Source organism: Siniperca chuatsi, linkage group LG18 (genome assembly GCF_020085105.1).
Source record: "Siniperca chuatsi isolate FFG_IHB_CAS linkage group LG18, ASM2008510v1, whole genome shotgun sequence".
Lineage (NCBI taxonomy): Eukaryota > Metazoa > Chordata > Actinopteri > Centrarchiformes > Sinipercidae > Siniperca > Siniperca chuatsi.
In genome coordinates, this window is record NC_058059.1 from 8,397,563 (window position 1) to 8,423,052 (window position 25,490).

Sequence of the window (25,490 nt, forward strand, 5' to 3'; positions counted from 1 at the left end):
ACATTGCTGCACATTATATCAGAATAAACTAAGAGGAGTAGTTGTAAGGGAGAGTTTGTGTGTGTGTTCATGTATATGTCTATCTTTCTGTGTCCGTGTGACTGCATGTAAAAGCGAGATGCCCCCACCCCGTAAAGCGATCCTAACACCATGAATAATGGAGAGTCCTGTTGCAGAGAGGATAAGTTCTCTGTTCAAGGCTCCTTTTTCACAGGGCTTTCTCCCGTGGATCACGTGAGTGCTGAGGTGTAATTTTTCATGAGTAGTGTGTGTTGTATGGCCATAAATTGCCCAGGTAGGGGACGTCCAGACAGCCATCGGTCCCTCTGCGTGTCCTGAGTCTATACACCTGCAGCCGAACACACACCCAGGCTTCTCTGAACCCCATGATCCCAGAACCTCCCTGCAGCCAAGGGTCAAATGAATTGTCTTACACCATTAGAAACTCAAGGTAGTACTTACGAAACTAAAGGCCAGGGAAGTGGATGAATAAAAGATGCCGTCGAAACAGAAAAAATCCACAGCTTCAGAAGAAACCGAAGAGGTCGATGACGAAGTGGAGGAAACCAAGCCAAAGTTAAAGGAGAGGAGCAACGGTGTGACCCATGGGGACACCGCAAAAGGAGAGAAGAGTCGGAAGAAACACAAAAGCGCAGAGAGTACAGAGAATCAGGTGGCCCCAGAGAAAGAGAAAAAGAAAAAAGAGGGTGAAAAAGTAAAAGAGAAAAAGAAGAAAAAGAAACCAGATGATGATGAGGAAGCTAGTGCTGTGATTGAAAATGAAGCTGAGGAGGGTGAGCAGAACAATAATGACCCCACGACCAATTCCAGAAAGAAGAAATCAGAGAAGCTCAAAGAGGAAGTGACTGAGGGAGCAAAGGAGGAAAAGAAGAAAAAGAAGAAAAAATCCTCTGCAGTAAGTCCAGAGGGAGAGGAGGAGATGGGGTCCAAGGATAAGAAGTCAAAAGATGGCAAGAAGAAGAAGAAGTCTCACAATGACGATGATGAGGAGCCCTTGATTAAGGAGCAGGAAGAGGAGGAGGACTCTAAGAAAAAGAAAAAGAAGAAGGCAAAGAAGGGATCGGCGGACAGTGACGAAGATAAAAAGAAAAAGGGGAAGAAATCCAAAAATAAACAGGTGGACTATGCTGCAATCTACCAGAATGAGCTGCTGGACTACAACACAGACTCATCTGACGGATATGAGGATGAGTACTACAAAAAGAAAGGTAAGGATTTGACATTGTAGAGCAGACAGAGAAGCCTCACCTGTTGTATTTTAGGTAAGTCTCAGTTACATGACATACATATGTATGTACCTGTTGGAGTGTCCCAATTGGTCAAATCTTGAATACAGGTTTCCTCCAGTTGCTTTCAGCTCTGAGCAGGAGCACCCCGGGGAATCCCTCTGTGATTGTTCTTGGGTGAAAGCTCAGTTATGTTCCACATGAATGGAGCCAAACAGAAGCTCTGGGGCAGACAGGTGCTGGGTGCCGTCCCAGTCTCAGGGGCTGGGATAAGCGCCGGGTCCAGAGGCAGGGACAGGAGCCCTATCAGAGGTTTCAGGTTTTTCTGACAATATCTGCTCTTGCAATACAATATCCACTCAGCAACTAATGCACAATATTGATTTTTATGGTTATGTTAAGTCACTCACAGTTTTTGGTTACAGTTTGGAAAAGATCGTGGTTTAATATTGAAAAAGTCAAGTGAGTTGAAGCACGAGACAGGAAGTGTTGTCTGTATTAACATTAAACCAAAAACCACAATCTTTCATTAATTTTAACTAAATTCCAGAAACTAATTATTAGTACATAAACGCTACTTCTAGGAGACAGGGTTGCCATAAAAGAGCATTTGGAAAATGCAGCACTCAGCTGTATTCAAAGGTGCTTTGAATGAGGAAATTGCACATAAACATTAAAATGTCTGAACTTAAAAGATTTATATCTCCTTTCCTCCATCATGTTGACAGACAAAGTGCTGTGATATTTCAGTTTATTTTCCTGCATTTTCACTGCCAGATAATTGCTACCATAAAGTAACTGATTAAAGTTAATGTACTTGTAGCGCCTGATCTGTTGCAGATTATGAAAGGAGCAGTAAGTATCATTATTTAGCTTCAGTAGCAGTGATACAGCCTGTGTCTTTCTTACCTCACTGGCTCACTCAGGTCTCTGACACTCCAAGGAGTTTATCAAGGCTCAGTTTTACCAGGCCACCGTCTATCTGATTTTATCAGGTGTCTCTCTTTCTCTTTAATCCGGTTTTAATAGCTCTGCTCACTGTTAATTAGATATCCATGTCCCTATCGGATCGACTTTGGTCAAATTGCTCTTTATCAGCTCTCTGCCTCTCCTTTCCTTCTCTCCTGGATGTTTTTAGGTAATGTGTCTGGGTCTTCTATCTCTGATTCTTCTACATGTCTCCTTCATTTATCCTCTACTTCCAGTTCCTTTATGCATTCCTTAATGGAATTTTTTATACTTATTTACTCCTTCAGTCCATCCTAACTTTTCATAACATTCACCCAGGATACCCTTCCGAGAACCAAGTCTACCAGTCTTCAGACTGGACACCACTTTATCCCTTATTGTTTCTCTGATTAAGTATGACCCAAAGTCCCATAGAGTGTCCCATACCTTCCAGTCTGTCTTCCACAACGCACAGAGAAGAGTTTACATTTACGTACAGTTATACAGCAGGACTATAGAATTACCACTATATAGACCAAGCTATTGAGTCACAGGCAACAGCCAATTGCTGACTAATCTCCTGCTGAAGATTTAATGTTGTTACTGTAACTCAAACACAGGCTGTTTCACAGGTGTGACTTTTAAAATCCTCTCCCAAAAATACACATTCTTTGTTTGTGTGTTGGGAATTACAAATAATTTGAGGAGTCGTTATCAGCTCATTGGATTCATGGTGACAAAATTTGAGTGAAAAGTGACTCACACAATAAGTAGATCTGATTATACGGACCATGATGCATGTTTGTAAGTAAAAAATAGCCCCAAGCATCATCTTACAAGACTAAGAGTCTACAGCCGTGCTAGCAGCTCAGCTTAACATGCCGATGTTAAGCAGGTATAATGTCGACCATGTTTTCCCATCTTTGTTTTGTTAGCATGCTAACATTTGCAAATTAGCACTAAACACAAAGTACTGCTGAGGGTGATGGGAATGTCATTAGTTTTGCAGGTACTTAAGTAATAAAACTATAAAATAAACAAATTGAAATTTTGTTCTGATGGTGGTGCTAGTTGAAAAGTCTGGATACCACCAAAGTTATTACAGATAATCTTGAGAGGGACTTGAATGTTTGTACCAAATTTGATGGTAATGTGACATTTAACTAAAAACCACAAATGTCATGGTGGCACGAGGAAAAGTGAGGGGATCGCCAAAGTCAGTAGTCTTAATCCTCTAGGCACCACCAATGTCTCTATCAAATTTCAAGGGAATCTATCCAATAGTTGTTGAGACATTTAACTAAAAACCACAAATGTCATGGTGGCACAAGAGGAAAAGTGAGGGGAATCGCCAAAGTCAGTAGGCTTAATCCTCTAGGCACCACCAATGTCTCTATCAAATTTCATGGCAATCCATCTAATAGTTACTGAGACATTTCAGTCTGGACCAAAGTGGTCAAACATTGCCATCCCTAGAGTCACCCTGCTAGCGTGGCTAAAAATGTAAACAGACAGTGACCTCAGAAATGTGTGTGTCCACTCTTCTCTTCCCCTCCTCCATACAAACACCTTAAATGACACAAACTGAGGCAGATTTTACAGGCTGCTGAGTCTTCATCCTGTTTACCTTCCCATCAACTCAGTGGCTTGGCTAGACGAAGAGACACATTTGTGAAATGTGAGAGAGGCTTTGCTGGTGTATCACACCAGACATGGATTCGCTGCAGATTCGCCGCATTGAATTACCTGGCAACCGTGCATGGAAGGAAACATAATGCTCCCTAATGTTTATAGATTATTGGACACTGTCTGAGGATGTGACTTTGTGTTTGTCCTTTTATTCAAGTTTTTACTTTTTAAATGATTAAGTCCTTGTTAGACCTCATATAATTTATTTTCTGTATGTGCTCTCATTATTTCAGAATTGTGATATTTATTACAACATGGACACACACATTTTATTCTCTCCTTCTCTTTCTAATCTCCACTCTCCCCTCTCTTTCAGTGTATGAGGTGGTCACTATCACTGGTGATGTAAAGGGAGCTGGGACAGATGCTAATGTGTTTGTTACCCTTTTTGGAGACTTTGGCGTCACTCCCAAGGTGCACCTGGCAAGCAAGTGAGTTTAAAAGGGTTTATGTTGACGTAATTGAATTATAGGATACTTTGATAAATATGTTGTCTCTAAGACTCTAAATCAGATCTCAATGACTCACTCTGCTCTGATTTGCACTTATTATATCAGGTTTTTATGTATAATGCTGTAGCTTTGAGTCAAATGGACTTAATTATTTTTCAGTTAATACATAATGTATGATCAGTAAGCTTTTCAATGTCAACTGTTAACTTTTGATCTTTCTATTCCTCTCTGATCCTTCAGCACAGAAAAGAGGTATTTTCTAATCAGTCTGCTAAAGGATGGTTATGATTCTGTCCTTGTGTTTGGTTGTATTGTGCACATAACACTGTATGAGAGAGCATTCCTGCTCAACATTAACCCAATGCCTGTAGAGCCCATGAATCAAGACAAAATCAGTTTGCACACCAAGGATCTCTTTGACCTGTTTGTCAAAACGGAATCAACCTGAAACTTAAAAATTCTTTCATGTAAGAGAAGCAGTGCATGTTCATAACCAAGGTTTGGTTGTGGTGCAGGAATCTCTCCTCTATACAGTCGTATAAATTGTCGGACACAGAATATCTGGAGTAAGGAGGAACTATGTGACATGGCCGGTCTTCTTTTCTATTCAGAGGCAAATGAAAGAAGACCACGATGTCATTTCTGTGGATGATCAAATGACTCTCAGGGGATCTTATCAGCAGCAGGCACCCTTTATCTCTGCACACATTGATTGACAGATAAGGTTACCTGTGGAGTATATAGGATATACCAACTTATTGTAAGCCACACTGGACCATGTCACCCACACCTTGTGATGGTCTCATTCATCCACTTCAGACAGCATCAACATGCTATGTATTCAGTATCTCCATGCTGTGTGGCTGTAGTGTTGCTCAGTTGATGAAATACTATACATGGACGCTGATGAGTCGCTTTTGTCGTGTAATAAACATACTGCATATTAAGGAGTTTCACCTTACTCCAATATATATTAGGTCCTGCCTGTATTGTGTAATGATCGATTAAAACGTTACAGCATGATACAGGTAAGGGAGGGCTGCTAGCATATTTGCCTGATTGAACAATCGAGGCAGATTAAAAATGCAACTCTTTGGAAATTCAGTGTGATTATAACAAATTCAAATTGCATGAATTCCAAAGTTTGCGTTGGGTTTGCTTTTTCACATAATCAGTGTCTCCCCATCATTCTCTTACAGGTGATTTTACACGGAAACAGAGAACAAGGGCATGTATTCATGTGTGTTGGACACACACATTTCACTCTTGGCAGTTTTATTTTTTTTTACAGTAGATGATAGCATGCACCTTAATTATGGGAGCCTTGGCATTGTCTGTGGGTTGAATATTGCTGGGAGAAGGGAACAGATGGAAATGTGGGTCAGAGACAAAGGCAGGCATTCTCAGTTAATGAAAAAGAGGGTGTCTGATTCGCTGTGGCTGGCAGAGGGTTCGTCTCTGTGAGGGGTAGAAGTCCGTGAGGGAGGAGGATGAGGGAGCGTTGAAGTGGCCGAGCCTCAGGAGGTTTCATATTATACCACTGCCATGAGACCACCAGGGTACCCTAAACCTGATCAGTCAGGAGATGTAATTTACTGTACCAGGGCTCAGTTCAGTTGTCTGTATAGACGGCGTATCTTCAACCCCAGTAATCTCTCCCAATCAAATAGAGCATCTTTCTCTCTCATACACACACACACTCAATTAATCCTTCTCCAAAATTCTGACATTCTTTAATGTTTTCTCAATTTACAGAAGCCGAACTGCATTTGAGAAGAATAAGACTGATATTTTCCGTATCAAAACACACAACGTGGGGCCTCTGAAGAAGCTAAGGTACTGTATAGCAAATTTAATGTGGCAGAAACCCCCTAAGTGTTGACTGTGTGTGATAACTGTCACTATAATGCCCCTTTGGTGTTTGCATGGCTGCAGCAGATACCCAGAATGCACAGCTACAGGTCATGGACAACATCACAGTTTATGCTTCAGTGCTTCATAGTTAAGTATACCTCGCACAGGATAACAGCAGCTTACAGAGAGGATCACACAGGAACATTTCTCACTTATTTTCCAGCTGTGCCGCTGGCCATCAAAGGATTTCATCCAGTGACAGAAGGTTAAGCCCCATCTGTTGTTGGCAGTTAGTGTCTTACTCCAGAGGAGTTACATCACAGGCGCAACACATTAACAGTGAAATGAGGCAGCAGGATACATTTAAAGTCACTGATTGCAAAAAGTGGATATGCTGCACTATGGCTCACAAAAATAAGAATAACGGAAGTGTTGCTTTTTCCCCAGAATGTGCTACATTTTTTGACAAAGCAATCCCAACTCAAAGTTAACTTACCTGCAGTTTTCGTCTCTTTTAACCATATCACTGGACGGAGTTTGCTCAGTTGTCATGGAGATGGATCTGTTGACATGCGAGCTCAATAGCTGCTCTTGGCCATTCTTGACCCCAGAAATAGTAGTTTGTGAAAACAGACAAACAACAACAACAAAGCAATCCTAAATCAAGGTCCACTTACTAACTTTTTCCAGAACATTCAACTACTGTCTTCAAGGTCAAGAATGAACTTTCATGCTTCACTTTTAAGTAAACATTTGCAACATACATTACTATTATTTATTAATTTTTTAGCATCAAACTACTCCCAAAGGATTTGTGCAATAAAAATCATGTGAATAGCAAATTGTGCAGCTTATTAAGCAAATGTGGGCAATTACTTTTGGAATATCAAGTGTATTCCAGCGATTTTATATTGGTTTTTGAAAATCATAATTGTAAGATGGAATTCTATGAGAGGAAACCTACTCAACTTTGAAAGCCTACTGCTCTGTCATACTGGCAGCTACAGAATCTGTTCAAACTTTAAAATGCTCATAAGACGTTGAACTTTCAAAGTTGTAATATGTGTTGAGCAATTTAAGTCAAACATTACTGTTTTTACAGCCATTTTGAGACTTGTATGCCACGTTAGATTTCTTCAAATGCTACCAAAATTGATTTACAGATTGTTCAGATTCTGGAGATCAAATGTTGTAAAACGTTTTGAAATATGTCCACAATTGAGGATGCAGTGACAATAAATGTCTTAGCGTAATATGTACTATAGAAACAACATGTCCTAACTGGCCAAATGTCAGAAAACATTTCTGTGTTGATCACAATCATGTCTGATTTATTTATTTGAGTTTTATCTGTAAATTTGAAATTTTGGTGAATATTTGAACTTTCCACTGCATTAATTCTCATAGTTGTATGTTGTATTTATAATTCAGCCTGTGAAAACAAAAGACATCCAGTAGAAACAATGTGCTTGTATTTCATTGTGGTATTCTACTCCATTTTATTCAGTCCTCATATATTTCTATGTCTGAAGAGCAATGCCTGAAAACAATCTGTCTCTATTGTTTGGTATTTACCACTGCAGAAATTCAAACAAACTAAAAAAACAAAGGCCTTGGTGCATGTGATGTGGAAAACTCATTTGTGATTACCTGCAGGGTGAATTCATGTCACACTATGACGGTTGACTCCCCAGGATCGAGCATGACAACACGGGGATGAACGCCAGCTGGTTCTTGGACAGGGTGGTGGTGACCGACATGAACCGGCCCCATCTGCGCTTCTATTTTGCCTGCAACAACTGGTTGAGTCGGGAGGAGGCTGACAACCTGTTTGTCAGGGACCTGCTGGGCAGCCTGAACCCCATGGACGTCCCGAAATGTAGGTCACTCTGGGACAAACACATAACACAAAGCAGACACAAAGGTTCACAAAGGTTAAAACAAAACAACAGTTGATTAAAATTCCAAATACCTCCAACACATTTCTGAGAAACCACTGGGGTTGAAAATTTCACCAGAAAGACTACAGTTTCTGTAGCCAATATAAAATACAATATACATAAGCCTTGACAGCTCACAACTAATCAGACAGAGCTCTAACTTATGCGAATGTCACTGTCTCCAATTTGACATAAATGTTATATAGGTACCGTTCTTTCTTAATTTAAAAATGTAAGCCCTTTTCAGTTATTTTGCACCACAAATTCTCTGATCAGTTGAATGAGTTGAACCAAATAGAAAGATATATTTTGAAATATTGCCGCCACAAATGAACAAAAAAACTTGACGTCAGTCCCATATGTCTGGCCAGTTGTACACAAAAGTGCCTGATAGCCTACAGATCTTCCTACTGTGTCAGGTTGTAATCCTCAGGTAAACTAGCCCATGTGTCCTCTGTTGCAATGTGATCTAACATCTTAATACCTGCAGTCAATCAAGCAGAGCGTTGTGAAGCCAAGGCTCAGGTAAAGAGATGAGGACACCGTGCTGTGAGGGAGTGGTCAGAGGAATATGGCTGTAACTCACACAACACACACACACACACACACTGTTATGAATATTTAACCTGGAAACCATCTCAGTGTGGATTAGCAAGGAACCTGCCAAATCACAATAGAAAAGTCCAACAAATTCTGATTGATTAGTGCTACTAATTACGTAACTCGCCTAGGTAGAAAATTGGTTTTGACAGATACTGATAATCAACATTTACTACACTGTTAGCCTTTCTGGTGCATTGTAAATCACTGTATTCTTGATTTCCTGTTTCATATTTCATGTTTTGCAGTAAATAAATACATAGTGAGTGTGTTCACTGCTGACATGAAGGGAAGTGGAACTGATGCTGATGTCTTCCTAAACATCTTTGGAGAGAATGGTGACACAGGTACGGCTGCAACTAATGATTTTTTTCATGATCTGTTATTCTGTAGATCATTTTTCTATTAATTGATTAATCACATAGTCTATGAAATGTTGAAAATTGCTTATCTTAATATGCCCATCTTAATTTCCCCTGAGCCACAGGAGACATCTTCAATTGACTTATTTTGTCTCATTTACAGACCAAAACAGTCCAAGACATACAATTTACAATGATATAAACAGAGAAAAGTGGTAAATCCTCACATTTGTGAAGCTGGAACCAGCAAATGTTTGGCATTTTTGCTTGATAAATGACTTAAACAATCAATTGAATATCAAAACAGTAGGCGTTTAAGTTTCTGTTGATCAAATAATCCATTAATCGACTAAATATTTCAATGCTAGATACAGATGGCCAATAGCCCTGACAAATGCTGTTGTATATTTATTGTTACTGTAATGACTTTGGCTACATGTATGTCCTCATTCTGATTTCAATGTGTTTGATTCCCATTCCAAAATTCTTTGTTTAATATGAAAGGAGAGAGACGACTGGACAGTGACAAAGACAACTTTGAACGCGGGTCAGAGGACAAGTTTACGATAGAGTCGCCAAACCTGGGAAGGCTGAGGAAAATCACCATTGGCCACAACAACAGAGGTTCATCAGCTGGATGGTTTCTAGATAAGGCAAGTACAATCTACACATGCATACATAATCTTTACAGACCTGCACACATGCATAAAAACACTCATGATCGTGTATTATGTGTCTCTCTAGGTGGCAGTTGATGATATGGGGAATAAAGAAGTTTATGAGTTCCCAGTTAATCGTTGGTTTGCCATGGATGAAGATGATGGCAAAATACAGAGAGATGTGTTGGTTGGATCCGTGCAACCAATGGGTGAGAACAACACAAGCCATTATTTCATGATATTGAAAGTCGAACTGAAATTTGAATTCTCCACACTTTTTGTGTAAGGAAATATAATCTAAAATTAGACTGCAGCTATTGTGCATAATTTTCCAACTTTCAAAAGAGGATAAAATCGCTTTTGGACATATTTGTGGAAACAGTGTCTAAGCTTCAGGCCTCTGGGGAGGCGTTTACCATGGCAGTGACTGACTTTTGAGGGCAGGAGACGCATTGTCCATTTCCGCAGTGCATTACCGACACGTCATAGCCCTGTATAGTCTATAAACGTTGATACAAGACAGGTTTTCTCCTTTATCAACAAGCCCACATAGTGTTGGTTATGTACTGATAGCGATTTACAGTGGTTGAATGTAACGTAGAGTAAATTTACTGTTACTAAATTTTGAGGTACTTGTACTTCAACTACTTTCTACTTACACGCCACTACATGTTTTTGGATAACTTTAGGTAGTAGTTACTTTGCAGATTCAGATTATTAATACAAAATATAATCAACTAATAAATTATCATATATTAGGTTAAGCTACCCGGCAGTATATAAAGTAGTTGAAATTAGCCCCACCTTTACAAGCAGCAACATTAATGATGCTTACAGATTAATGTATCAATAATTATAATCCAGTGATATAATATATATAATTCTGAAATGGCCCAATCTACATAATGAGTACTTTTACTTTTGGTACTTTAAGTATATTTTGATGCTAAAACTTGTGTACTTTTACTTAAGTAAGATTTTGAATGCAGAACATTTACTTATAACGGAGTATTTTTACACTGTGGTATTGCTTTTACTTAAGTAAAAGATCGGAGTACATTTTCCACCACTGGTGATTTAGGACGTCTGACTCTTTACAACATTCAACATTTAGGAGAACCCATTGTGCCGTTAAGTTTGTATTTCAAAGCTAGACTAGCTTGCTAATGTTAGCACTGATTTCCATTAGCACTATGTTTGTGCTGCATTATAAAAAGGTGGGGGGTCTAGCTAATGTTAGCTGTCTGTAGTGATATTATGAACTATTTTTAGTGCCCGCCTACACAGATATTAGACCAATCAAATTACAGTACTGACATCGTCACCATCGTTGACCAAACAACTACACAAATTATTTTTAATTTCATTATCTATAACCACTTATCCTTACAGGGTCGTGGGGGGCTCGAGCCGATCCCAGCTGACATTGGGCAAGAGGCGGGGTACACCCTGGACAGGTCGCCAATCAATCACAGGGCTGACACATAGAGGCAGACAACCATTCACGCTCACAAACACACCTTCGGCAATTTTGACCGCCAATTAACCTAACTTGCATGTCTTTGGACTGTGGGAAGAAGCTCAATTTCAGTTCGACTTTAATATATGGTCACAGGAAATTCTGTTAGAATTCATTGATAAATTGGCAATTTTTTGTATATTTTCCCGCATCTACTTAGGAATCGTATACAATGTACAAGTGATGACTGGAAATGTGAGGGGTGCAGGCACCAACTCTAAGATCCACATGGTCATGCACGGTTCCAAGGGCTTAAAGAACAGCGGCAAAGTCTTCCTGGAGGGTGGTGCTTTTGAGCGTGGTCTCATTGACATTTTCAATGTGGAGATTTGTGAGCTGATCAGCCCGCTCAGCAGGGTTACCATCGGGCATGACAACGGGGCTGTTGGTGCTGGATGGTACTGTGAAAAGGTACTACACATCTGATTTTGGTAACTGAGTGATTCTCAAAGTGTCATTCACCCACCAAGATCACCCATTTCCTTTCTAGGTGGTAATATATTGTCCGTTCACGGGCATTGAGCAGACATTTCCGTGCGGGATGTGGCTGGATGAGAACGAGGGGGATGGACTGATTGAGAGGGAGCTGTACGAGATGGTCTCTCTTAGGCAGAAAAAACAGAAGAGTAGGTGGCTTCATTCAACTCACAGAAAAAAAAGCAAATCACACATATTGCATTTACTGAAAAAATAACTCAAGTTGCTTTTTATTGAATTATGACCATTTTGAATTCTTAAAAACTAGACTAGCCTACTTTAGTATCAAATCTACTCTTGTACTCCAGAGTACCCATGGTCCCTGTGGATTTGGACATCAGATGTGAAGGGGGCAGGGACAGATGCACAGGTGTTTCTGCAGATCTATGGAGAGAAGGGCAAGTCTGATGAGATCAAACTGGAAAACAACTCAGACAGTTTTGAACAGGCCCAGCTTGATAAATTCGTGGTAAGCCCTGGATCTTCTGATAAACTGAGCACATTACAGCTTCTTCCACTATTAAGTTCTCACACTGATCTACACTAAGTTTCTAAGAAATCTTTTTCTATCTGTTGTCATTTTACATTTTTTGGGATCACTATAGATTGAAATGCCAGACATGGGAAGACTGCTGAAACTGCGCATCTGGCATGAGAAGAGACACCCATTCTCTGGCTGGCATTTAGCGAAAGTGAGACCCATTGTTCTGTCTTTCTGATCTGTCAATGTAAGCTGTTAAGTCTGTTTTATTATGTCCCCTCTTAGCACTAAATTTGACACTACAGTTTAATCTTGCACCTGATCTCATAAATAGAGAAGAGAGACTATGTGTAAATGAGTTTGCGGTGCAAATGGTTTCACAGACAAAAAAATCCTTTTCTCAGTTATCAACTTTCAGAAAAAGTGGCCAGTATACAATACTAGGAAGTAGCTTAATCTATTTTACTGTAACTTGTTAATTGCTTAGAAAATGTGTGTTAATGTCACTGCTGCAGTCTTCATTCGTTTGAAGGTTAAATCATGAACTAGAGATGAAGATGAAGACGTGTATCATGACACATGAGGCTGTGAATTTCTGCAGGTCACTTTGCTCAAGACCCTGACAATGGAGAAATATTCTTTCGAATGTGGCCGTTGGCTGGACATCAATGAAGATGACAATGAGATCGTCAGAGAGCTTCCAGCTACCGGAGCGCTCATTGATGAGCCACTCCCCTGTAAGAAACACTGAGGACATACGCATGCATATTTACTCGGTTGATCTTAAATGTATGCAGCTTTTTTACTGAGAGTCAGTGCAGATGTTCAAACTCCATGTTAACAGTCAATAGTGTCAAGTACCTTTACAATGGTCATGACAGTATATGAGTCCTGAGTGAATTTAGGTGCTTTAAGTAATATAATGTGAGTGTCCTTCTCTGTTTTCTTTTTCAGTGATAAAGTATCGTATTACCATATGCACCGGCAACGTCAGCGGCAGTGGCACCGATGCCAGCGTCTTCCTCAATGTTATCGGTGACCTGGGTGACACAGGGGAGCGACTCATGATCACGAGCAAAAATAATGTGAACAAATTTGAAAAGGGCAATGTGAGTGCATCATTAATACACAACGAACACAAAAAATAAATAGATATTGTCAGGGAAATGCACTGCAAGAATCCTTAACCAGTTTTCTCTCTGTCTTCACTCAGCATGATGAGTTCCTCATTGAGTCCGTGTCCTTGGGCCAGGTGCGCAGAGTGCGTGTCGGTCATGATGGCCGCGGTGGAGGCTGTGGTTGGTTCCTTGATAAGGTGATGGTCAGGGAGGAGGGCCAGCCAGAGACTTTGGCCATTGAGTTCCCCTGTTTCAGGCAAGGCAGTAATACTTTACACATGACTTAAAGGAATAGTTTGACATTTTGGGAAATACAGTTATACACTTTCTTGCTGAGAGTTGCATGAGAAGATTGATACCACTCTCATGTTTGTACTGTAAATATGAAGCTGTAGCCAGGAGACAGTTAGCTTAGCTTAGCATAAAGACTGGAAGCAAGGGGAAACAGCTAGCCTGGCTCCAAAGGTAAAAAATGCACCTGCCAGCATCTCTAAAGCTCAGTAATCAGCATGTTACATCTTGTTTGTTTAAAGTGTAAAAATGACAAATGGTTTTGCAGGGTGTTATGTGCCGGACTATCTATCGGTGTAGTCTCTGCTGGTTGCCTACAGCCTCAAGGTGACTACTGGGTGTAGCTTCATAGTTAATGAACATTGATACCGCTCTCATATCTGCCAGGAGACAATTAACCTAGCTTAGCATAAAAAGTCGAAGCAGGTGGAAACAGCAAGCCTGACACTGACCAAAGTAAAAGAAATTGTCATTTTTATACTTCGGCTTCTGTACGTATTAAGCTATTTAGATGTTATTTAGTAAAATTTAGAGGTGCTAGTAGGAAGATTTTTTAAACTTTGGACAGAGCCAGCTGTCTTTCCTTGCTTCCAGTGTTTACACCAAGATAACCAGCTGCTGGCTGTAGCTTTTTATTTAAATAAATAAGTGTATTTCCCAAAATGCCAAAGAATTTCTTGAAAGGGGGAAACATATGTATGTTTTATGTACAACAATTACATGTCATTTTTATTATTGAATTTTCTTCTTAGATCTTTATTCTGTAACCCACCAAAACACCCACCACCTGGACAAAATCATCCAAACAGCCCTAAAAGCCTCAAAAATTGGCCACACTGATGTTCACTAGATCTCCAGTGGCATGTGTTTAAGTAGTTAGACAGCTGATGGATAAGTTTGCCACTACAAATAGGCACTAAATGCACAGTGGTCAGCCAGCTCTCTCCTTCAGTAGCTGGAGCCAAACCACAAGGCTGTGGTGCAGTGTTACATCTGAAAAGAGGCTCTTCCTGTCTGTCTGTCCTGTTAAAAGGGAAACATTTGGTAGCTTCCAATGCAAAACAAAGTAGAACAGTTGTTTGAGTGTTTTGTGTTGCTTGTACTTGTTATGTTCTGTTCTTTCTTTTTTCAGATTAATCACATTCATTTTGAAATCAAATTTCCTCACAATGATCAATAATCTTAGGTTACTTAAATGTTTAGTGATTTTAAATGGGAGCTCATGCATTAGATAAACAATGTAATTGTTGCATAGCTTGTGTAAACTGAATATATTGCCATGTTTTTACCTTCTTGCCTACAAGAATAGTTTCTTGAATTGAGAGATTCTGTGAATTATATGACACCACTCTGGCAGAATAAAAGTTATAAATTAATAAATGACATTTCATTTTCTTTCCACATATTTCAATTTTCAGGGAGGTTTGGTGGGAGGGTTGATCTCATCCTATGTTTACTGCTATAGGATTCAATTTGTCCATGTCTTTGTGTTTTTCCTCAGGTGGTTAGACCGTAATGAGGATGATGGACAGATTGTCCGTGAGTTAGTTCCAGCTGGAGACGGCCTGCGTCTCTTTAGTGAGTGCATTAAGAACATTTTAAACCAAGAACAGGTTAAGCAAACTAAAAAAGGACAACATATCTTTTTAATGCTTCTATAAATTACGTTAATGTACTAATTTCCGTCCTCCTAAGATGTTAGCTACCACATAGCAATCAAGACGGGCAGTGTGAGTGGGGCCAGCTCGGACTCCAGGGTGTTTGTCAAGCTGTATGGGCAGAAGGGTGATACTAACAAGATGATACTGGCAGTTTCCGACAATGACCTCAGGAACTACTTTGAGACGGGACGCACTGACATCTTTACCATAGACACCTTTGACATCGGACAGGCAAGATCAGACATGTATACACTTCACAGAGAATGGACTTTTTAGTTCAGACATTTATTTGTGTTTTCTAATTCTATTTAATCCTCTAATATCCTCTGTGCTTACAGATAAACCGTCTGCTGATTGGTCACACTAATGAGGGCTTGAGGGCCGGATGGTTTCTGGACAGTGTGCAGATCTCTGTACCAGTTCATGGGATGCAGTATATGTTCCCGAGCCACCGCTGGCTCTGCAAAGACGAGGCTGATGGGAAAGTGGAGGTTGAGATCTATCCCAGTGAGATCTTGGACATCGAAAAATGTAAATAACAACAGCATAAAAAGTACTGCACAGTCAGAATTCATCATTGTAAATACAGTAACAGTGATTATGAGTTGAAATGTATTGCTCTGCTCTACATGATCTTTCTTCCTGTCATAATACTGTGGTGTCCCTTCTCTAACAGTGATCAACTATGAAATAACAGTGGTCACAGGGGACGTGCGTGCCGGTGGCACCAATGCTAATGTCTTTTGTCAGATCTACGGAGATGAAGGAAAAACTGAAGTTCTCGCTCTCAAGAGTCGCTCCAACAATTTTGAACGTGGCACCACTGAGATCTTTAAGGTCTGTATAAAGCCTGCGTCGTGTTATGTAAACTTATGTGGGAAAGTTAAGTTCCTGTTTTGACCACTGTTTTATACCTACAACCTAGATTGAGGCTCAGGATGTTGGTAAGATCTACAAGATACGTATCTACCATGACGGTAAGGGTATTGGAGACGGCTGGTTCCTGGAGACAGTGGACATCAAGCGGCTGACGATGGCTATGGTGCTGGTGGAGGTGAAGAAGGAGGACACCAAGAAAGACAAGAAGAAGGACAAGAAAAAGAAGAAGAAAGAAGAAGAAGAAGATGAGGTGGAGATAGTTGAGGAGCTGCAGGAAGTGGTGGAGACATTTACTTTCTCCTGTAACCGCTGGCTGGCCAGGGATGAGGAGGATAGGGAGATTGTAGTTGAGCTGCTGACTGAGGACAATGAAGACCTGGACAGTAAGTAGAGCATGAATGGAATTTGATGACCCACTGTTATTTGCTTCCAAAGACCAGATGGTTTGTTTTAATTGTGACATTTTGAATTGGTGAATTAGGCAAATGTCATCAGGTGCACTGTTAAAATGTCACTCATGATGTGTCTAACTGTGTTTTCCTCTAAGTGAACTCATATGAGGTTCATGTGTTTACTGGGACTATGTGGGGGGCGGGGACTGATGCCAATGTTTACATCAACATCTATGGAGAGATTGGCGACACAGGGGAGCGACAGCTCAGGAAGTCAAACAACCTGAACAAATTTGAGAAAGGCCGGGTAAGCTTTGTTTCTCTCAGTTCTAGATGTGATAATCTGGGTGTTGATATAAATGTTTCTATTTTAAAGGAATAGTCTGACATTTTGGGAAATACACTTATTCACTTTCTTGCAGAGAGTTAGATGAGAAGATTCATACCACCCTCATGTCTGTCCGTTAAATATGAGACTAGAACCAGGAGACACTTAGCTTAGCATAAAGAGAGGATCAGGGGTAAAAAGCTTGCCTGGCTCTGTCCAAAGGCTACAGAATCTCTGTAAAACCACAACTTTTTGTTTTTACACTTTGGTGTTTGTACAAATAAAAAAATATAATATAGATATAATGTGTCAATTAGTGAGCTTTAGAGGCTTTTTAACCTTTGGACAGAGTCAGGCTAACTGTTTCCCCTGTTTCCAGTCCTAATGCTAAGATAATCGTCTCCTGGCTGTAGCTTCATATGTAACAGACAGTCTAATTCTTGGCAAGAAATAAAAATAAGCATATTTCCTAAAATGTTGAACTATTCCTTTAATTTTCCTACTACCTCTGTGACTTGTCATCCTTGACTTCAAAATGCATAACTTAAAATAACTGCAAAACTATGTCCACAGGGGGTTGCCTCTTAATATGTTAAGGCTTCTCACCCACTTTTCATACTGTTTTGGGTGACACAGAGCTGAACAGGGGCCCTGTAACATGCCAGAGATTATAGATATTTATTGTTATTTATATATTTCTAGTAGTGCCCCTGATTGTGCACCCTGGGCATGTCATCTTCTCTTCAAGACTCCTCCACAAGAAGTGTTTTGTGGCCTTTAGTTCTCTACAGAAGCTTCCTTCTTCCACTGTTCATAATGTATTGTGGATCTATTTGTTTGATCTGCCATGTTCTACATGGTCATGATTGTTATCAATGATACTGTTTTCCTGAATAAGTCTCTGTTGTCAAACAAATGTTGGATCTAAGGAGCCTTGCAGGTTAAATAAAGACGCATTGAATAAGTAATGAGCTTCTAGTGGACTGCTAACCTAAGACCTGCAACCTTTTTTGACCCTTTGTCTCTGGTTTGTTCGCGTGTGACTCAGGAGGACATTTTCAACATCACAGCGGTCGACCTAGGGATCCTGAAAAAACTGAGGATCCGGCATGACAACAGCCAGGCCAGTGCCGGCTGGTTTTTGGACAGAGTGGAAATTGTAGACGACAAAGATGACACCACGTAAGTCACGATGATGTTAGAAAGAGAGCAGAGATCCATTTAACCAATTCATTACAAAAAATAGTTAATAATCATTTATTTTGTTGATAAGAAATTATTTACACCTTGCTGAGTCATTCTAGACACCAAATCAATGCCACAGGTTTCAAAAAACAACACCACCCTACATAACAGACAGAACCTTTGCACATAAAATGTCTGTAGAGCTCCACAGTGTGGTGTGAAATGGTACTCTGAAATATTCTGTCTGTGGAGAGGATGGAGGATCAATCTAAATAGAGAGGTAAAGGGAGTATTTTGGGACACAGGAACATTTTACAGTACTAAACAGAGGCTAAATAGAGATTATTGTGTTGTTACTCTGCAGATTGTACACTGCGCAACATATATTCTATATATTGTATTTTAGGTACTTTTTCCCTTGTAAACGCTGGCTGGCTATTGATGAGGATGATGGACAGCTTGCCAGGGAGCTTGTTCCTGTGGACGAGGCCTTTATGAAGAAAGGTGACGATGATGAGGAAGACTCTGAAGCCACTCTTGGTCTGGAACAGAAAGGTGAGAGCAACTTTATGGCTAAATTAATAAATAGGAATAATAATTACAAGATTGCCTAATGTTCTTTTTATTACAGCCATGTCAACAACATACACAATGAGGATTAAAACTGGTGACAAAAAGTACGCAGGAACTGATGCAAATGTCTTTATGATCCTGTACGGCACCAAGGATGACACAGGTAATTCTTCAGACTATCATACTGCATTTATATCTGTGTGCATGTTTATTTAAATTATTAAATTACTCTGTGATGTGTGCATCTACAGGGATAATTAACCTGAAGGCTTCAAAGACTCATAAGAATAAGTTTGAGCAGGGTATGATTGATGAGTTCACTGTGGAAGCTGTGGATATCGGACCACTGAAGAAGCTACGTATTGGACACGACAACTGTGGTAGAGTAGAACAGACTCCCGCACTGCCTGTGCAGTGCATAATGCAAAATTTGTCAGAATACGTCTACATATGTGATGACAATAATTTGTGTTAATGTTTAAGGAGGAGGATCGGCAGGCTGGTTCCTTGACTGGGTGGAGATTGATGCTCCATCTCTTGGACAGAAACTGCGCTTCCCCTGTGGCCGTTGGTTGGATAAAGGGGAGGATGATGGGGCTATCATCAGGGACCTTTTCCCTAATCCTCTACAGACGGAGCATTACACGCCATGTAAATCACACTGAGTCACTGCATGACAGTCTACATCACACTTAAGATATTTGTCATTTGATGCACATAATTGGTTGTGTTGGGTTTTTTTGTTTTGTTTTTGTAGTTGTTCCTTATGAAATTAAAACCTTCACAAGTGACGTGTTTGGAGCCGGCACAAATGCAGATGTCTTCATTGTCCTATACGGACGGGATGCAGTGTGCACCCAGCAGAAGTCTCTGTGTGTCAACAAGAGGGAGAGGAGGATGTATTTTGAGAGAGGAGCTGAGGACATGTTTATTGTTGAGGTACAATAATAGTGTATAGTCATGAATAGATAAATAAGTAGAATAGGTGCATTAAGCAAGCTCTGGAGACCAGGGCAGTGAAGTTACAGCAAGGCAATCGGTGTATTTCTAAATACATTGTTAATTTATTGACGTTTTCTGTTTTCTGTGCAGCTAGAAGATGTGGGGGATGTAATTGAGAAGATCCGTATCGGCCATGACAACCGCGGGGTCAACCCAGGCTGGCATCTGGACAGAGTGGAGATCAGACGTCTGCTCAGGAAGGGAAAGGTACTGCCTATGGAGGACAGATGCAGTGGTGGAGGAAGTATTCAGATCCTTTAATTAAGTAGCAATAATGCAAAATAAAAATACCCCATTACAAGTAAAAGACCTGCATTGGAAATGTCATGAGCAAAATGTACTTAAAGTGTCAAAAGTAAATGTACTCACAATTCAGAAAAAATGGCACCAGTGAGTGTTATACTATTATATATTATACTTACTATTATTACTGATACATTATTATTATACATTAGTAATTTTAACTATTTTATACACTGTTGGGTACTTTAATCTATAACATTGCATAATATCTCATAAGATGATCATATGTTTTGTATGTAAAATCTTAATCTGTTAAATAACTAGTGACTAAAGTGGAGTAAAAAGTAAAATATTTCCCTTTATAAAGTAGCATTAAATGCAAATACTCAAGTAAAGTAAAAGTACTTAAGTACAGTAGTACAAGTAAATGTACATAGTTACATATCACCACTGGTCAGATGATTGATAACACTACCACAATATAAACACTGGGTCATCTCAAAAGCTCCACAGACTAACAACTGATATTGATTTCCATACTTACTTACATACCTTAATGCTTAATATTTTCAAATATTTGATGTAGAGGATTTGCAGTACATTTGTCTTTACCAACATCTTACTACTCACATCTGCTGGTAACACAGAAATACTATTTTTGGTCAGTAGGTGGAGGTAGATGTTCTCTTCACAGATAGATGAGGGTAATCCAGCACTGTGATTCACACACTCACATACTAAGCCGAGGCTCAGACAAAGACAAGACACTGTTCACTGATTCTCCTCTAAGGCACAATCACACAAATTAAATCATGGGTATGTCTTAGCCCTGTACCCCCTCTCTCTCTCTGTAGGGTTCAGAGACCGTCATCTTCCCATGTGGGAGCTGGCTCGCCAAGTCTGAGGATGATGGAGAAACAGTGAGAGAGCTGGTGCCATCTGACATCATCACTGAGAAACTTTCACGAGATGGAAGCCTGAAAGTCACTGAAGTCGAGGTGGAAGATGCCCTGGAGAGTACGTTAACATACACAACATACGCAGACAAACAATACATTCACTTGCATGATTTGTTGGGTCTCTGTAAATAATAATATAAAGAGTACGGTCTAGACCTCCTCTATAGGAAAAGTGCAATGAGATAACTTCTCTTATGAATTGGTGCTATATAAAATAAATAAATTGAATTTATACACACAAATATGCAGAAATATCTGCTGTGTTCTGTCTTTTACCCGCCTTTCTGAGCATTAGTTTGGAAGCCAGAGACAATTTTCACTTCAGGTCCTTTCTATCCTTGAATGAGTCTCTGTTATGACAGTGGCTTCAAACAGAGATGGAAAATTGCTTTCTTTTTCACTCTATATTCTGCCAATTGCCTCAAACCGATCCCCTGTGTGCTTGTCTGTGATCATTCCCGCTACAGCTCACACATACCAAGTGTCAGTGATGACAGGTGATGTGTATGGAGCCGGCACAGACGCCAACGTCTTCCTCACGATTTACGGGGACCTGGGGGACACCGGGGAGAGGAAACTCAGCAAGTCTGAGACAAACAGCAACAAGTTTGAACGGGGCTCTGTAAGAAAGTGTACATTTTGTGACCCCTTTTCACCATCTGTATTTTTTAATCTGGAGAACTGAATTGCAGCAAATACATCATACAAAAAAGTACAAACTACATAATTATACTTGTGTTATTATTTCACCAATGGTCACGTTTTATCTCCCCAGGTGGATAAGTTCACTATAGAGGCTGTTGACCTCGGACAGGTTTTTAAGATAAAAATCCGCCATGATAACAGTATGGTGAGTGCCGACTGGTACTTGGACCAGGTGGAGGTGGTTGACGTGGATACGGAAGAGGTCTTTCTCTTCTTATGTGAACGTTGGCTGTCCAAGAAGAGGGAGGACCGACGCATTGGAAGAGTCTTTTATGTCAAGGTAGCATGAAAGACATCCAAGACTAACACTCTACAGCCACGCATTTAATACATCCTCACAGATGTACTGCTAAATGCTAACGTCAGCATGCTAGCATGCTCACAATAACAGCATTAATATGCTGAAGGTTAACAGGTAATGTTCACCATCTGACTTTAGCATGTTAGCATTAGTTTTGGTCACAAACTAACCAATTTTGACAGTCTGGTGGCGCTAGATGAAAGGTCAGGGGATCACCAAAGTCTTTAGGATTCATCCATTGGGCACCATGAATATCTGTACCAAATTTAATGACTATCCATCCAATAGTTGTTGAGATATATCAGTGTGGACCAAAGTGGTGGACTGACCAACCAACACTGCCATCCCTAGAACCATGGCGCTAGCATGGCTTAAAACTAAAGAGCAACTTTCCTTTCCATAAAGAATGTCCTGGTTATTCTGGACAATCCACAGTTTGAACATTTTTAATTAGAACACAGTGTTCACAGACTGTGAATTATCACAACTCCAGCTCCACTGTATTGGGGTTTCAGAGGCGAATATATGAAAACCTCAGCTAATTAAACTGCAACTATTTGCATGGCCAACACCACTGGGGGTAAATACATATAAATATGTTTTGTAATTTGGGTGACCTGACCTTTTATTAGCATGTTTTATTACATACATTGCTGCCAGAAATAGAAATGAATGCTAGAAATGAATGGTCATGAATATCATTGCACTGAAAGCTCATAAATATAAGCTCACATATAAACACACATAGTCTTTGTGTGTTTCTATAGATCGTAGCATGTGTCTGTGTTGGTGTGTTTTTCTGCATCACTGTGTGTGGTGTGTTCTTTCAGGGTTATGAAGGAGTTAGAGAGAGCCTAAACAGTAAAAAGAAGAACTCTGTCCTGACAGTGAAGAGTGTTGACAGTAACATGAACAAAAAGAAAAAGAAGAAGGAGGAGGAAGAAATTGATCTCCCGAGTAAGAAAAAGCAAGAATTTTCAGTACTGCATGCCTGATTGATCCTCTACTCTGTGAATATTTCTCATTAATATTCCAATACAGACATCTTTCCATATTCTCTTGCTCTCATGAATGAATGAGCGTTGTGCCCTTCTTGTGCAGTCATACCATACCACATCACCATCTGTACTGGACTGGAGCGGGATGCAAGCACCACCAGCAGGGCTTATGTGATCATTATCGGGGCCAATCACACCCAGACAGAGAGGTTGTGGCTGGACCTACCGGACGGAAGGAAGGTCTTTGAGGCCGGCTCTCTGGAGAGCTTTGAGTCCCACGGTTCAGACTTGGGGGAGATCAAAAAGGTTGAGGTGAGGAAGGGGGGAAGCTTTTTGAGTTTCATTGAGGATCGTGCACTCTCATCCACACACACACACACACACACACACACACACACACACACACATGAACATGCAGAAAAATACACCCACGTTGCTTGAAGTGATTGTTTCTCTCCCTCCCTGCAGCTCGGCCATGATGGGGCCACTCCTGAGAGCTGCTGGCTGGTTGATGAGCTGTCTGTTGCTGTGCCAACCAAAGGGGTCAAATATATCTTTGCTTGCAAGTGCTGGCTGGCCAAAGATCGAGGAGATGGTTTGACTGCTAGAGTATTCAACGTGCTGGATGCAGAGGCCATTTCCATCTCACAGAAGGTATGTAAATGTGAGCACAGTCATATGGCAGAGAACATACGTAAATCACAACACATTACCGCAATAGACTAGTGATAATGAGTTAATAATACTGTCACTAATAAAACCAATGGAACAATTTCCATTAAGTAAAATGTACGTAAATAAAGACTAATTTGCAAATGCGGGACCTCTCAGTTAATTTTTGATTTCCAAGGGGAATTATCAACCAAAATGCCTCTGGACGCAATTGGATAGACCTACAACATCAGAGCAATGAAACGAATGACCTAGCTCTGAGTGACACATGCAAGTTGGGGCGGTGCTTGGTCCGTTTACAAGCAGGAAAAAAATGGCGGCCTGGTCACAAACTTTCTCACATTACAATTACTGCAGTGCAGTAACAGAATCTTGATTTGATTCATAGTTGATCAGCACCGCCTAATTTGACAGCTTGAGCTGACTTTCGTGAGCCTGGTGCGTTGCACTGGATGGACCTGCAGACTGGACGCAGGCCCAGACCTACAACCAATCAGAGCAGCGAAATGTGTGACGTGTGACTTTTCAAATCTGGACCGGTGACGATCCTCTGTCAGTCATCGTATCAAACCCGCCTTGTATTAGATAAATGGTTGTGATTGGCCCGACCAGATCCAGGATGGGTGGAAATCTGTCTGAATGGAAGGGGGGCCAGACGTATCTGCCAGAGCAAATGAAACATGAATCACTAGAATCTTACCGAAACGTATTGCCACTAGAATTAATAGTATAATTCACAACATTATTGTTATTTATTTAATAACATTTATTTGTGACGGTTTTAGAGATTGCTAGAAAATGTGTTATTTTTTATGAAAATGAAAATTTCCTACAGCTAGATGGGACTATGTTTATAAATGTGCGGAGCCTTTGAACTTTGGCCCTTCAGTAAATTGGGTGAAAGTTACGTACAATAATATGTCAAGTAAGATTATAGACGACGAGTATCTACCTCAAGATATCTTATTATCAAGGGGTGTCAGACAGGGTTGTCCCCTGTCTCCATAGCTATTTCTGTTAGCAATAGACATAAAAAAATTAGAAACAATAAGACAGTTACTTCATTACAATCTCATTGATTTACAACATTGGCAAGTTTTGAATGGTACCTCCCCATGTTCTGCCCCTGTTTTAACTGTATCACTGTAAAAATACTTTTTCCATATACCATTCACTATTATTTTATGGATGTTTACAGAATAACGGTCAACCTTATAATTGCTAAAAATTAAACTGTATGCATATTGTTCATTAAGATAAATTCACATCCTTGTCTAGTGATATTTTATATAATGAGTACAATGTCTAATATTGTCATGTCAGATCATTTACGAGGTAACCGTAGTAACAGGAGACGTGCAGAACGCAGGAACAGACACCCTGATCTTCATGTCTGTGTTTGGAGTCAACGGCAGCACAGAGGAGATGCTGCTGCAGAAGAATGAGGACAGGTAGCCAAACATGGACATCAGAAACAATATAAAATAAAGAGACTGTTTAATTATGCGGCAGATTATAAATTCTGTGTTGTTTGCGTGGTGGATAACAGGTTTGAGAGGGGTCAGGAGGACACTTTCAACATGGAGATCGATGATATTGCCCCACTGAGGAAAATGAGGCTTCGTATTGATGGCTCCGGCAGTCGACCTGACTGGTTTCTGGATAAGGTCAGCTCAACTTAAAGGGGAACTCCACTGATTTTACACATCACAGTCTGTTTACAGGTCTTGGGGAGTACTACTGCACATGTAAAAAAAGTTGTGGTAAATAAAAATCTGGGGGTGTGGAGTTAGAAACAAGTGAGGTTACCAGACGTCTGTAGCCCCGCTCCTCATCTCTGCTTCAGGCTAGCGACTCATGGCTACATTAGCCGCTGGTAGTATAACACACTGTCAGTGGTTGAGTTGTATTGTGACTAATGTAGGTGCCAGGTATTGACAAGGAAGAACAATGCG

General features: G+C 40.3%; 1 protein-coding gene across 4 annotated transcripts in view; it reads left to right on the top strand.

Annotated features, from left to right (window-relative positions):
* The first annotated feature begins 207 nt into the window (after positions 1-207).
* The window catches only part of LOC122865908 (lipoxygenase homology domain-containing protein 1-like), a 32,919-nt gene continuing 7,636 nt past the window's right edge, over positions 208-25,490 (top strand). Inside the window, exons 1-36 of one of the 4 annotated variants that reach the window (XM_044174928.1) lie at positions 208-1,229; positions 4,201-4,315; positions 4,577-4,588; positions 6,092-6,172; positions 7,885-8,069; positions 8,979-9,077; positions 9,597-9,745; positions 9,837-9,960; positions 11,431-11,681; positions 11,761-11,896; positions 12,056-12,216; positions 12,353-12,439; positions 12,830-12,965; positions 13,183-13,337; positions 13,442-13,602; positions 15,139-15,215; positions 15,333-15,529; positions 15,637-15,829; positions 15,975-16,135; positions 16,224-16,560; positions 16,725-16,876; positions 17,946-18,079; positions 18,489-18,637; positions 18,714-18,818; positions 18,907-19,035; positions 19,139-19,306; positions 19,413-19,594; positions 19,748-19,864; positions 20,755-20,917; positions 21,327-21,481; positions 21,635-21,844; positions 22,696-22,822; positions 22,967-23,175; positions 23,332-23,517; positions 24,859-24,986; positions 25,085-25,202. In XM_044174928.1, the coding sequence (XP_044030863.1) occupies positions 497-1,229; positions 4,201-4,315; positions 4,577-4,588; positions 6,092-6,172; positions 7,885-8,069; positions 8,979-9,077; positions 9,597-9,745; positions 9,837-9,960; positions 11,431-11,681; positions 11,761-11,896; positions 12,056-12,216; positions 12,353-12,439; positions 12,830-12,965; positions 13,183-13,337; positions 13,442-13,602; positions 15,139-15,215; positions 15,333-15,529; positions 15,637-15,829; positions 15,975-16,135; positions 16,224-16,560; positions 16,725-16,876; positions 17,946-18,079; positions 18,489-18,637; positions 18,714-18,818; positions 18,907-19,035; positions 19,139-19,306; positions 19,413-19,594; positions 19,748-19,864; positions 20,755-20,917; positions 21,327-21,481; positions 21,635-21,844; positions 22,696-22,822; positions 22,967-23,175; positions 23,332-23,517; positions 24,859-24,986; positions 25,085-25,202 (5,982 nt within the window). In that variant the 5' untranslated portion in view covers positions 208-496. Of the gene's footprint in view, positions 1,230-4,200; positions 4,316-4,576; positions 4,589-6,091; positions 6,173-7,884; positions 8,070-8,978; positions 9,078-9,596; positions 9,746-9,836; positions 9,961-11,430; positions 11,682-11,760; positions 11,897-12,055; positions 12,217-12,352; positions 12,440-12,829; positions 12,966-13,182; positions 13,338-13,441; positions 13,603-13,775; positions 13,812-13,957; positions 14,334-15,138; positions 15,216-15,332; positions 15,530-15,636; positions 15,830-15,974; positions 16,136-16,223; positions 16,561-16,724; positions 16,877-17,945; positions 18,080-18,488; positions 18,638-18,713; positions 18,819-18,906; positions 19,036-19,138; positions 19,307-19,412; positions 19,595-19,747; positions 19,865-20,754; positions 20,918-21,326; positions 21,482-21,634; positions 21,845-22,695; positions 22,823-22,966; positions 23,176-23,331; positions 23,518-24,858; positions 24,987-25,084; positions 25,203-25,490 lie in introns of those variants that run through there. The other 3 variants (XM_044174931.1, XM_044174930.1, XM_044174929.1) reach the window with 3 other exon arrangements.